Raw genomic sequence first — 14,494 nt, 5'->3', positions numbered from 1 at the left:
TGTGATTGTTGTACCTCTCGAACCCTTCACCCCAAAGTACGGTTTCTGTGAGCATACGCCGGTCCATAAAGCTAACCTGTGAGTAATGGAAGATAAGCTCTCCGTCCTGCTACTTCTGGCAGGGGCGCGTCGAATCGGATCTAGTTTCTTCCCTGATCCTTGATAAGGATTAGTCCAGTCCAGCTGCGACTATGCTTCTCCTTATGATTGGTAAGTCTTTATTGAGCGCTTGTGATGCTGTTTGTGCTGTTTAATGTATTTATATGTTGCTCCTATTTATGCCCACAGTAATGTCTCTCTTCTGTTTTCTTCCCTTAGATGGAAATGCAGCCACAATGCAGCTGTGAGATGCAAGACGCGGCCGGATGGAAGATGGATGCTCCCGCAATGTTCGACAGCAGGTAAGTGATGGTTTAAGGAAAAGCGTGAAGTATGGCGAAGCGCAACCTTAAACTGACCGTTTTTTCAATGTCTAACCTTGTCTTCTGTTTTTCCTTGCAGGCGCTGCTGTCGACGATGGAGCGTGTCGTGCTGCGGTGCCAAGATGAAGATTTCGGCGTTCCGGAAAGTGTAAAGATGAATACTTGGTTCGCCAAAGAGATGTACCGGTAAGAACAGCTTCCCCAAGTATGCTGGCAGGAAGCAGGATGTCCAGGAAGCAGGATCTTCAAAGGTAAGTCTGACCTCAGGCGACGGTGAGCGTTATGCTGCTTACAAGTGCCGAATAACGCGAAGCGTCTGTCTTGAGGATCGGGCAGTTTATATAGCTGAGATCGTGGACACGACCATTAGAGCCGGCTTACCAGCCACACCTAGAGAGGGTGAGCACGTGCAAAGGCAATCCATTAGCAGCCACACCCAAGAATGCACTTGGGGCTGCTCAATGGATGGAATGTTCAAGGTTAATGCATCTGAAGTGCTATGTCCATAATAAAAGCTTTTTGGTGTTAAATGGATGTTCTTGTTCACTTTTGTTCATGAGCCTGGCGCCAAAGGCGCCAGGACAGTGTCCACCCAGGTCTCCTGTGCATGCAACCCTTGCATACCTGTGCCCCTGACTTCATGATCATGACAGCCCTCTTGGCCGTGGCTAACCAGAAGCTGTGATGGGAGCTTGGGAAATTTCTGCCCGAACTCCCTTCGGACAAACAAGCCTCCTACAAGGCCGGTCTGGCAGATGCCGGGTCATTCCGCAGGATCTCATGGAGTCTTCGGTCTTCCACATCTACACAGCCAGCAGAGGCTTTGTCTTGGGGTCGAGATGAGAAGGACGGCATTGATGCATGCAACAAAGTTTTCATCTGACGTGCAGGAGTGGATCCTAGATATGCCCTTCGAGAGCGTGGACCTTTTTCATTCGTCCACCGATGACCAATTGACGACGAAGAAAACTTCCATTCAAACCGCCAAGTCCTTGGCCATCCTGAGAAAGCCGGGTCAGAACTCCTTCCCTCAATCCCAGCATAGGACTGAGTTCAAACCCAGAATTTTATCCAGCTTCAATGGTTTCATAGACCACGGTATGCTGAGGTCTGACAGGTCCCCCAGCGATAACAGAAGGAAGCAGCAGAAGACGTTCCGCAGGTTTTTTCGCTCCCCCCTCCTCTGCCCTTGCCGCTGACGCCAAGAAGCAGTGATGTCCGCTCGCCTTTGGGGTTTGTGGGTTGGTTGCTTCTGTTGCAGGGCAACTGAAAGCATCTTTTCAGCAGCCCGTGGATACTATCTGTAGTCTCCACGGGCTTCAGTCTTCCTCTTCCTTTGCCTCTACCTTCCTCTACTCTTCATCAGATCGGGTCCCCGGCTCTCTTACCGGAGGTTCTGTCCCTCTTGGAGATGCAGGCGATAGAACCAACCGGTTCCTCTTGCATTAGGGGCTTCGGCTACTATTCCAGAATTTTTGCGGTGCCCAAGAATAACCAGGCTGGCTTGAGGGTAGTCCTGGATCTGTCATTTCTAAACCTGTCTTTACCGCTGGAACGCTTCAAGATGATTACTCTCGTGCACATAGCCAAGCCTCTGTGTGCAGGGAACTGCATGTGTTCCCTTGACCTCAAGGATGTGTACCTGCATGTACGCATATATGAACCGCATCGGAAGTTTCTGCGATTCACGATTATGTCGTACCACTTCAGTACAAAGTGCTTCCCTTCGGCCCCTCGTGTCTTCACAAAGTTGATGAATGCTGTGGTGGGCCTTCACTGCTTGGAGGGCCTTCATTTATACCCTTTTCTAGACGACTGGTTGGGGGGTGGCGGGGTCAGAGATTGGCAGATAGCCTTCATTAGCTGGGGTTTTTCTCTCAACCGGGGAACTGGCCTTCCTAGGGGAGTGTTGGAACTCTACCGTTCAGTGGGTGTTCCCCACGCCAGAGAGGCTTATGTCCCTCTGCAAGGCAGTGTGGGACACTTTCTGGCCAACTCGACCACCTCAGCATGGTGGTTCCAGCACATTCTGGGCCTGATAGCCTCCTGCGAGCTGACTGTACAGCACCCCTGTCTCAAGATGAGGTGCCTCCAGCTCCACCTGGTGGTCAATTGGGATCAGGAGACAGGGTTTCAGTCTGACAGGATCTTCGCGGGTGGCTGGCAATGTTTGATTGGCTGCCCCTTCACCCAACCAGAGCCTATCCTGGGGATCATGACGGACTCCTCTCTTTCGGGCTGGGGGGATAATCGGGAGGGCTATGCGATTCGAGCATGGTCCAGGACGGAAGCTCTCCAACTTATCTGCTCGAACCCAGGGCAGTAGGCCTGGCCCTCAAGGCGTTTTCGAGAAGTTTGTTCTGGTCAGGACAGACAACTTTACTACAATGTTTTAGGGTGGCAATCGTCTCTTCGACCCTCCTCCCCCCCCCATTCCCCTACCCCCTGATCTGCACAGAGGTGGCTTCGAACTGGCAATCAGCCATTAAAGAGAAGACTTGGATTTCTGCAGTCCACCTGCCAGGTAACAGTAATGCAGAAGTGGAACAGCTGAGTTGCTTGGGGTTCAACCCCTGCGAGTGGGAGTTGCACAACAACTCCTTGTTGTCCCTGTTCCAGCATTGGGGGTTCGCAGACCTGGACTAGTTCGCATCTCCCCTGAATGCCAAGTGCCCCCAGTTTTCCTCTTGGGCAGGTCAGGTTCGGGGGTGACTGCGAGACGTCTTCCAGATCTGCTGGCAGGGCTGCAGGTGTTGAGCATTCCCGCCCACCCCTCTGCTCCTGAGGACCCTCCGCAAGTTCCTGGCTTCCGTGGGCTGCAGCCTCATCCTGGCTGCCTCCCACTGGCCCTTGAGACCCTGATTTTTTCGGATCTGCTGCATTTGTGCTCCCAGTGTCCCATCAATCTTACGATCCAGAGTAGGGACTTCGTGACGCAGCAGGGCAGGGGAACATCCGGACCCATCCAAACTGGCCCTGGCAGCCTAGTTCCTGATCTGCTGAGGCTTCAGCATTTTCAATTTTCAGATGACAACTGGGACATCATTCAGCAGGCCAGGAGGCCCTTGACTCGTTCCCAATATAAGAGTAAATGGACCAGGTTCTGCCATTGGGCTCGCGACAAGGGTCTGGGCCCGGTCACCTGTCCTCTGGATGATGTACTGTCCATGTCTTTACACCTGGCTGGATACTTGCTGCACGTATTTGGCAGCCATCTGGACTTACATGAATTCCACTAAGCATGTGTTTTCGGCAGCCAACCTGGTGGTTAAGGCCCACCTTAAGGGGTTGTCTGGGCTTTTTCCTCCAGGGGTATAACGTGCCCAGTCTGGGGCCTCAAAGTGGTTCTTGCAGCTTTGCAACGCAAGCCTTTCAATCCGATGGCCGCTGTGGAAATCCGCTTGGTGACACTGAAGGTGGATTTATTGGTGTCTCTCACCTCCGCGCGCAGCGTTAGTGAGCTTCAAGCGGTCTCCTCTCTGAAAGCCCGTAGCCACGTTTCACAATAAGGTCATCTTGCGCACTCACCCAAACTTCTTGCCCATGGCGGTGTCACATGCCATATGAATCGAGTGATCTGCCTGCTTGTATTCTTCCGGAACCTACAGTCTGATGCAGAGAGGGCTTGCATTGCTTGGACATCAAGAGGGTTCTCAAGTTTTATCTCTCCCGGACGAAATCCTCCAGGAAGTCTGAGGCATTGTTCGTGACTTTTGGGGGCTCCTCCCCCGGCTCTCAGGCTTCCATGGCTTCCATTGCCCGTTGGATGGTCCAGGCCATTTCGGATGCGTACACGGCCATGGGCAAACCTGTTCCTGAGGAGATTCATGCCCATGCGGTCAGAGCTAAGTCCACGCACGTTGCATTTCAGAGACATGCTTTTTGGGTTGTCATCTGCAAGGCAGCTACTTGTGCATGCTTCTTGGGATGTCATCAGCAAGGCAGCTACTTGTGCCACTCCGTAAACCTATTATAAGCACCATTTGCTGGACACCAGCTCCACCTTCTATAAGCACTATTCGCTGGACACCAGCTACAGGCGCTATGCAGAGTTTGGTCAGGTGGTCCTCCAGAACCGTTTTGCTTCATCCTAGATATGCAGCACGTTGTCACAGCTCCACCCTATATTCTTGTTTCCGTGGAATCGTCCACAAGGATGGAGGAAAAGGGGTGGCGCGTATGAGTAATTAAAGTTACTCGCTGTAGTGACCAGGGCTCAAGTTGAGGGTACACGCGGGGGGACGGAGTACGCCCACTTTATTCAGAGGGAGGACTCCGTCCCCCCATCTAAAGAGAAACATTGGATGTATTCTTTGAAATTATGCAGACCTCAGGGATCAAACCACAGTCGTCAGGTTTGTAGGCCAGACACTTCACCACTGCACTACATAACCTGATCAAAAATAACAAACAACTAAAGGTGAAATATCCCATTTCATTACTGCAAGTCCCAGGGAAAACATTTGTATTGATTCTTGGATTCTAAAACCTGCACACCTTTTTAATGTTTTCGTAAACACTATTAGAAGAAAATATCATGTCTTGGTGTGTGTTGATTTTATGAAAGGCAAATGCCATTCGCCCTGTTCAAATTGGGTGGTTATGCAAAGTCAATTTAATGAAATGTGCATATTTCACCTTGATATGCTAATTTCTGGCAACGTCACATCCCATTGCGTTTGTTGATGAGCCCCCCCCCCCTTTAATTTTTAGGACTTGACCCCTGGTAGTGACTAGAGTACTCCTAGTGTATAGTCCCGTTCCCTTTCCTCCATACTTATGGGACATCTCTCCGTCCTGTGGGACGGGACCGGAGCACTTTGTAAAAAGCATCCCAATTCTTTTTTAAAAAATGTGTCCTTCCTCTCTTTCTGCGTGGGGCCCGACACGCGGAAGTAACCCCGCCCACCTTGGCTCCGTCCCGCGCATCGCCCATCAGTCCTTTTCTCCACTCGTTCGGGACTGGACGCACTTGCATCCTTGGAAGATTTTCTTCTCTTTTTTCCTCTCTGACTCTCGCTAGCGATCATGTACTAGTCTGTCTGTCGTTCAAACTAGACTTTCCAGACTGCTCGTGTCACCGTCGTTTCGCGAGGGCGGATCCCCATCCTCTTTGTTTAGAGTGCTTGGGTCCGGATCACCGTTGGGTCTCCTGTTTTTACTGCGACTCCAATTTGGTCCGGGCACTTCAACGTCGGTTGGAGCGGTGGGAGGAGGTGTTCCGACAAACTCCTCCTTCACATTTTCAGGCGTTCATCGACGAGAAGAAAAAACGCTGGGTAGGTACTTTACTTTTCTGAGCACCCCGGCCGGGGGATACCTTTCCAGGTTCCTCTCGGGCCGGGAGGGGCGTTGATCGCTCTGTCACCGGAGTTCGCCCTGAGGTGCCCGTTGGGCGTAATAATTGTACCAGAGTTTTCTCCGAGGGTCTCCGTAAGGGGCCTGTGGATACCAGAGCACGCTCTGAGGCCCCTCCTGTGGGGGCTGTTTGTAGACCCAGTTCTACTGAATCGTGGGATACCGGAGCTCGCTCTGAGGCCTCTGTCGGCTTCCCTCAAAAATAAGACCAGGGTGCGCCCCGAGGCCTTGGTGGGGCTTGCTGTTACCGAACGGATGTTTGAGACCCGCGCGGATAAGGCTGTCACTGGACGTGGGTCCGAGGTCCCTCTTTCAGAGGCTAAAGTTACCAACATTGTTATCTACTCGCTGTGCCGGTCAAGTGGCACAGCGAGTAGAGCGCTCGCTTTGACATCCGTGCAGAGCCTGTTAACGCAGGTTCGAATCCCGGCAGGGCCAAACTCGGCCTTTCATCCTTCCGAGGTCGATAAATGAGCACCACACACCGTGGGTAATAAGCCGCGCTCAGATACCTGAGAGTTCGTAGCGCTATTAAATGCCTAATTATTTTTTTTTTATTATTACCATTTCTGAGAGGCCTTGCAAGGCCTTACCGGTGAAGGCTGTTTCTCACCGTTCCCGCTCTTGCGGCGACACCAGATCTGTTGAGGGGGCAAAGAAGGAAAGCTCTTCTTTTACCAGCAGTGCCGAGGTCCTTCCTCGGAAGGCTGATTCGGCGGTTGGTATGTCGCAGAGGCAACATTCCAGGCCTCACAATACCGGCTCTGCCGAGGTTCCTTATGTTGAGGCTCAAGTTAAGACCCCTGATCCATCGACAGGCACCATGCCTCACTTCCTTACATGCCGCAGTTCCCCTCAGGCGATGACAAAATGGCGCCCATTCCCGCCACGACCGCAGCGGCCATTTTGGGTGCTACCCCTACGCCATTGGCCTCAGGTGTAGGGCTTGGTTCCTTGGGTGAACATAGTCCCTTGTGCGCATCCTTATCGGCCAGTTTACGATTGGAATGCCCGGATGCCTCTTCCGCACAATGTTTCGTTGCCTGCGGGATCGGCACCTTTGGTTTATGTGGATAAGTCGGTGGAGTGCCTGAATGGCACCCTTCCCCGTTACGTCCCTGGATTTGTCCAACTCGTGAGAGGCCTCCTCAGGTTCCGAAGCAGTCCCCAGAGGAGGCATTTTTTGGTACATTTCAAACGTTCATGCGTACCGACCCCATGAGGGAATATTTCAAAGGGCTTTTCAGGGAGATATGTCCACCCGCGCCTCCGGCTTCACCCGTTCCTCCGGTGGTTCCGTCGGTGCCTCCCTTGCCTGCTGTGCCTCCCCCGACTCTTTGCCCCCACTTTGCTGCCTTGCCCATGGACAAGGCAGCGCCCGACACGGTTCAGCAGGATCCTGACCTGTCGGATGAAGCGCAGGGCGATCAGGACAACAAGGCCCTGCCCCGCTCTATTAGAGCTTTTCATGACCGGGTACTGGACATGATGTGCTTCTTAGATGTTTTCCGGTGCCCGAGGCACCCGCTCCGCTGGAGGGTGTGCTTTCTGGGGCGTTCACCCTGTCTCCTTCGGAGCCTACCGGCCTGTTCTTGCAGAAGGACGTTCCGGCCGAGGTCCGCAGGGTCTGGGAAAAGCCACACTCTGGACTTTTTGTCAATAAGAAAATTGACGCGAGATACAGGCTGCATTCATCATAAGAGGTGGCCTTGTCGTCTTGTCCGCCCCCCTCCTCCGCAGTGGTGGCAGCGGCCACTTTGCAATCCAGGCCTGCAGCATCCTCTTCCACGACGGCTACTCAGGTTCTGGGAAAGGAGGACAAGCTCATTGACTCCCTTGGGAGGAAAATATTTGCCAACTCGGCCTTGCAGCTCAGGCAGGCCAACGCTGAATTGGTGTTAGCGGGAGCTAATATGCGGATGTGGAAAGGTCTGTCGGAGTTTGAGGAGTTTATCCTGGTCGAGAAGCTGGAAGCCTTCAAAGGGGGTCTATCCGATGCCAGGGTCTTGGCCCAGGATCTCCTGGAGCCTGTGGCTCATCACGTAGACACCTCGGCTCGGGGCCTTATGCTGGGGGTTGATACCTCACGGCAGGCGTGGTTGCATGCAACTCAATTCTCAAAAGAAGTGCAGGACAAGGTGTTGGACCTTCCGTTTGATGGGAAGGAGCTCTTTCATTCTACACCAGATGTAGAGCTCTCCAAGACGAAGGATAGCACTCAGACAGCTGAGTCCTTGTCGGTGCTTGTTAAGACTCCTTTCAAAACCCAGAGACCGTTGTCGCAAAGTTGACCTTACTCTGGCTTTAGGGGCTTCCTCGACCGAAAATCTCACCGAGTGGATACCCCTGTGGGGGAAAAACCGCTGTAGGCAACAACGGACACGGTTTTTCTCCCACTCCTCCTCAGGTTTAGGTGGCAACGCCACCGATAAACTTACTTAATGGGGGTTTTCCGCGCTCGCACGAGACCTCCGGTGGGAGGACGCATTGCATCTCATTGGGAGGTGTGGCAGACCATCACAGAAGACAGATGGGTCTCGTCAGTCGCTCGGGCGGGCTTCCGCTTACCTCTACCCTACCCCTCAACCCTCCTTTTCAACTGTCGGGCTCGCCCTCCCTCAAAGCCAAGTTTCAGAAACTTCTGGACCTCAGAGTTGTGGAACTCGTTCCCCTTGGGGAGCGAGGGGAGGGCTTCTACTCCCGGCTGTTTACGGTGCCCAAACCCAACCAGGCTGGCCTGCGCACCATCTTAGACTTTTCCCAGTTCAATCTTTTCCTACCCCAAGAGAAATTCAAGATGATCACGCCCAGCCAGATACAGTGCTCCTTGCAGATGGGCGATTGGCTCAGTGTGGTGGATCTTCAGGATGCATACATGCATGTCCTGATTTGGAACCCATATAGGAGATATTTCTGTTTCTCTTTGGGAGAGGAGCACTTCCAGTTTCGAGTGCTTCCTTTTGGCATCAGCTCGGCGCCGCGTGTCTTAACAAAGATGATGTCGGTGATTGCGGCCTATCTTCGTCTCCAGGTTATCCATGTGTATCCATATTTGGACGACTGGCTCTTATGCACCCCTTGTCCGCTGGCAGCAGCGGGCAATCTCCAGTCTCTCCTTCAGCTCCTGTTACATCTTGGGCTGTCGGTGAACTGGCGGAAATCTTCCATGATGGTCTCGCAGGACATGATTTTCCTGTGTTTTCGCTGGAACACGATCGACTGCAGAGTTTACCTGACCAGAGACAGAATGGCGGATCTGTTATCAAGTGTCAGATGTTTGCGCAGTCGGAGAGCATGTCAGCCTGGTGGTTCCAGAGGCTTCTGGGCCACATGGCCTCGTGTGTGCTGGCTCTGCCTCTTACTCGTCTCAAGATGAGACGGACCCAGATGGCTTTTCGGAGTTCCTGGCGTCAGGCTTTGGACCCGGATTCCAAGTTGATAATGATTCCGGATTCCATGAGAGTGGACCTGGAATGGTGGTCATCTCTCAGCAACCTGTCGGTGGGTGCGGGTTTTCAGGACCCAGCTTCTATGGTGACGATCACAACGGACTCCTCCCTCCTGGAGTGGGGTGCGACGTTAGATCTTCTACAGGTCTCGGACCTCTGGTCGCCTTTGGACAAGCTCCTTCACATAAATCATCTGGAGCTTTTGGCGATCTTCCCAGCACTCACGGCGTTCAGACCGATCATTGCCAACAAGGTGGTCCGCATACGCACGGACAATGTGGCGTCGATGTATTACATCAACAAGCAAGGGGGAACTAAGTCTCCCCCTCGTGGACCTGTCCATTCAGATTTGGGATTTGGGAGTGGGTCGTGCTTCATGGCGTCTGGCTGCTTGCAGTGCACATCCCGGGCCAGCTGAATGTCACAGCGGATGCCCTCAGCCGACGGACAGGACAGTGGTCAGCTACGAGTGGGAATTGAAGGCGGAGGTCCTCTCATTGATTTTCCTGCGTTGGGGCACACCGGAGGTGGACCTCTTCGCTACGGCGGTAAACAAGAAGCTTACTCAGTATGCCTCCAGAGGGGGGCTGGGAGCCTCCTCTCTGGGGGATGCTCTTGAGATTCCATGGCACAACATGAGAGCTTATGCCTCCCCGCCTCTGCCTCTAGTCCATCGAGCAATTTGGAGCTGAAGAACTCGGTGAACTGCTCCCTTCTACTCATAGCCCCCTGGTGGCCGGCCAGGTTTTGGTTCTCAGTACTTCAACACCTGTCGGTGTATCCGCCGATCAGGTTACCAGTGACACCCGATCTTCTTCATCAAGAGGAACAGCAGATGTGGCACCCCTACCCACAATCGCTCAGCTTGGCGGTATGGTGCCTGAGTTCAGGTCTTTAGAGCATCTTAACTTGTCTACGGATAACATGCGTATTATCCAGGCAGCCAGGAAACCCTCGACCAGATCCCAATACAGGAGTAAATGGCTCAGGTTCTGTCATTGGTGTTTGGGAAAGCAGTTGGACCCAAGGGTGGCTACGATTGACACTGTGCTGTCCTTCGTGTCCTCCCTAGCCGAGTCGGGTGTTCACGTTCTGTCCTGCAGGACTTACCTTTCAGCGGTCTCCGCTTATCTTTCTACAGACCAATGTTCTTATTCTCTGAGTAACCAAGTGGTTAAGAGGCATTTTGCAGCCTTGACACGCCTCTACCCTCCAGTTAGTAGTCCGCACCCGCCGTGGGACCTAAATGTAGTCCTGACGGCGCTGTGCCATAAGCCTTTTGAACCCATGGCCACGGTGGACCTCCAGTACCTATCCTGGAAAGTGTCCTTTCTGGTCACCGTTACCTCAGCAAGGCGGGTGAGTGAGCTCCAGGCCTTGTCAGTGGAGCATCCCTTGTTGGTCTTTCACAAGGACAAGGTGGTCCTACGGACAAACCCTGACTTTTTAACGAAGGTGGTAACTGAATTCCATCTGAATCAGTCGATCTCCCTGCCGGTTTTTTTCCGAACCCTACAACAGAGGCAGAAAGGGTTGGGCACTGTCTTGATGTCAGAAGGGCTCTTCCATTCTACCTTGACAGGACTTCCGAGCTTAGCAGTTCTCAACTTTTTGTGACTTTCGGTAACCCTCAGGGTAAGCAGGCGTCTAAGGCGACTATTTCTCGGTGGATCGCCGCCTGCATTACGGAGTCTTTCACCGTACAAGGGCTGAAACCTCCTAAGGGTATTCATGCACACCTGGTGCGGGGCAAGGCAGCTGCGGTTGCTTTTCAGAAGTATGTCCCCTGGGAGTCCATCGCTAGGGCAGCTACTTGGGGCCTCCCCATCCGCTTTTTGTAAGCATTATTGTCTTGCCATAAGCTCGAGAGCTGATGCTCAGTTTGGTCAGGCTGTGCTGAAGAAACTTTTTTAATAAGGGGTATTTCCAACCACCCGTAGTTCCAGTTAGGAGTGCTTGGGAATCTCCCATAAGTATGGACGAAAGGGGACGGGACGTAGGAGTATAACCAGGTTACTCACCGTAGTGACCACCTTACTCCAAGTCCATAGTCCCCTTTCCTCCATACGCCTGCCCGCCGTCCCCTCTAATAAGGTTCCTCTGTTATTGCTAATAGGTCTCTAACCTGGCGATAAAAAAGAACTGATGGGCAATGCGCGGGGCAGAGCTAAGGTGGGCAGGGTTACGGCCGTGTGCCGGGCCCCGCGCAGAAAGAGGAAGGACACATTTTTTTGGATGCTTTTTAAAAAGTGCTCCGGTCCCGTCCCACAGGACGGAGAGATGTTCCATAAGTATGGAAGAAAGGGGACTATGTACTAGGAGTAAGGTGGTCACTGTGGTGAGTAGCCTGTTATTTTTCCAAACGTCCAACCCACCTTCCCTCGCTAGTATGCCAAGGGCTTCTAAGTGTAGCCAGGTTTATAAGTGTCGGATGTTTTCAAAGGGGACTGAGGGTGGGCCTCTGTGGGGTATTCCCACGCGTGGGGCTGCGCCCCCATGCACTATACTAAATTTGAAGGGGAAGCTCAATTCTTCCCTGCCAAAGAGTCTGCTACCCTGCCCATTTTGGGGGACACCCACAAGGATGGAGGAAAGGAGACTATGGACTGAGTACTCTAGTCACTACAATGAGTTACTAACTTGAATTTTTCCACAATCCCTTATAAATACAAATTATGACACATAACATAAAGGTTCGCAATTCTGTCATGCAATGCTCACTTAACCTATTAATCTATTCAAGAAAGGATACCAAACAGATGGTAATGACTAGCCATTGTTTCTTTGAGGACAAAATAATGTTTTGGGGTAAAACTAAACACTGGACAATTCCCTACCAAAATTATCATTCTGCACAGTACTGTTAGTGTTAATGCGCTCTGCATATAATTAGGACGTACATCAAGTGCCTAACATTCAAGTAGATTTGTACCTAGTGCTATGGTTTATCGTTACACTCCTCTTTAGTGACAAATGCTTGTTGTTATTCAGTCCATGCAATATCGTGCACCGATTGCCACAATGCCGTGCGATTGTACATTGCCGTTTCTTATAGTGTGTGGTATGACACTGGTTTATAAAAGTAAACCAAAAAGGCATTTTTGTTTTACTGCGTTTAAAGAAGTTGGCATCCCCATTTCTGTATTAAATATTTTGTGAAATCTGTCATTCCAGTTGGCTAAGGATGAAGGCAGCTCTTTTGGTGGTTTTGCAGTGATTGAGTATGATACAGTGGAGCAAGCACAGGAGGTGATTGATGCCACAGACGGTATGCTAATCAGCGGAAATAACGTTCAGATATCCTTCTGTGCTCCAGGTTCTCCAGGGAGAAGCACCTTAGCAGCACTCATTGCAGCTCAAGAAATGGTAAGACCTAAAATACGTATTGTTTGCTACGTTAAAATAGCACGTAGTATTGTGTGCGTTTTTTGTTGTTTTTTTCTCGCAGAAGCAAAGATTTCGGTTTGACGTAATGTACATTTTAATCTTCACCTAAATTTGCCTAAATGTATTCTATCAGAACATTGTGTATGTAGGACCTTTTCTGCGGCACTGGCAATGATGGATGAGCTGAAGTGGGAGGTTGATGCTTGTGGTGCCTGTTGGACCTATCATTTAACTGCTGGCAATTTTATTGGTGGCCAACATACTTTTCCAGCCCCTTAAGCCCACTTACGCTAGGACTGGTATTATTTATTAACCTAACACCAATCCTAGTATAATGTGCCAAAGTGCTGGATAGTGGGTAAAAAAGATTGGTACGATCACTCCCATCTGCTGGTGATCAATTTACCGGTTTTGAAAACAGAGTACGACTGCCAGTGACTGGCTCAATTCCTTCCTCTTAAACAGGCACTAAATACTCTATCTCCCACCATATTGAGTCAGTACGGTTCCATTGAACTGTGGATCTGCCACAGGCTTCTACTTTTCTTAGGCCCTTATGGTTTCACATTATTTTTGTCCAACATATTTAAAATGGAAACTATAAACAAAGACAAAAATGTAAGTTTGAAATGGGTCAATGACAACATATCCCTACTAATTGTTCAGGAATACAAATATTTAGGAGTAAACGTAAATAGCAGCAAAACAGATGTCCCATATAAACTGGAAATTAAGCTCAAATTGATATTACGATACCAAGCTGACTTGGTCCATCGCAAGTACGGAAGATGCTCTTGCCAGCAAATACTTAATTTTATAAACAAAAAAGTCATCCCTGCCTTAACTTATGGAGCACAATCTAAATTCGAAGCAAATCTGTCAGTGGGTCTATCTAGAAGGCTATTTTTGGGGGGAAAAAACTACTTGCATTACCCAAAAGCTTTCCAACCCCTGTCATAAAATACGAACAAGGGCTCATTTTGTTGAATGCGATTGTATAATGGAATTCACTATCTCTATACAGAAAGTGCCTAATGAAAGAAGAATACAAAAATACCATCATGTCACATCTAACACAAGCCCTCGACAATAGTCATAACAGCAAGGTAAACATGCAGAAAATTGCTTGTATGAAAAGTATGGAAAATGCAAGCATAGATAACCATACTATTATATCGAACCCACAACGTGCCAAGCTCAAACTCTGGCTCAATCATTGGTCAGGAAACTGAAGAATTATGCAAAAAATACAAAAGATTCAATCCTGGAATTTTCATACCGATGATATTCAATCAGATAGCAAAATATCTGCAAAGATTTCCCAATGTGGGGTATAGATCACATATCATGAGGTTACCGTTCAATTTATGGCCGACAAGAACGGTAACTGCATCAAGAAGCCACAAAAGCAACCAAACCTCAGCATGCAGATTCAGTGGCAAGACAACTGAGCCAGAAACTTTACAATATTTAATCACACAATGCACAACGCTCTTTGATCTAAGGAAAGAACATTTCCACAGGTATTTCCACAAATATAAAACTTTACTACTGGCAATATGTGGACAACGATTTTAAGCGCTCATTATGTATCTTTAAGCATAGCCACTATCAATTTCCTTTTAGAACTGCACCTAGATTATGAATCGGCACCTTATGAAATATTGTAACCAGATAATGGGAAAATGAATGTTTAGCATCAGTTATCATCATGCTTGAACCCATCACAGCATCAGAACGGACAATCATACATACAAATGCGAACAGTAGACGTTAAATCCACTTCATCCCAAACTCTAAAACAAACTGATCATACCTTAATTAAAATCTAGTTGATGTATGTGTTTTACCACACCAAAAGTGCATGTGCTAGAACAA

At 50.1% G+C, this 14,494-nt stretch overlaps 1 protein-coding gene across 4 annotated transcripts in view; it reads left to right on the top strand.

Moving 5' to 3' along the window:
* RAVER2 (ribonucleoprotein, PTB binding 2) overlaps window positions 1-14,494 on the top strand; it is a 1,138,299-nt gene that overhangs the window by 388,450 nt on the left and 735,355 nt on the right. For all 4 annotated transcript variants that reach the window (XM_069641987.1, XM_069641988.1, XM_069641990.1 and 1 more), the window contains exon 4: window positions 12,404-12,595. In XM_069641987.1, coding sequence (XP_069498088.1) covers window positions 12,404-12,595 — 192 coding nt within the window. The remainder of the gene's footprint in view (window positions 1-12,403; window positions 12,596-14,494) is intronic.

The sequence above is a fragment of the Ambystoma mexicanum genome, chromosome 1q, assembly GCF_040938575.1.
Source record: "Ambystoma mexicanum isolate Mex_15411 chromosome 1q, UKY_AmexF1_1, whole genome shotgun sequence".
In the NCBI taxonomy this organism is placed as follows: domain Eukaryota; kingdom Metazoa; phylum Chordata; class Amphibia; order Caudata; family Ambystomatidae; genus Ambystoma; species Ambystoma mexicanum.
The sequence above is the reverse complement of the archived record's forward strand: the minus strand, read 5'-3'. Positions and strand labels throughout refer to the sequence as shown.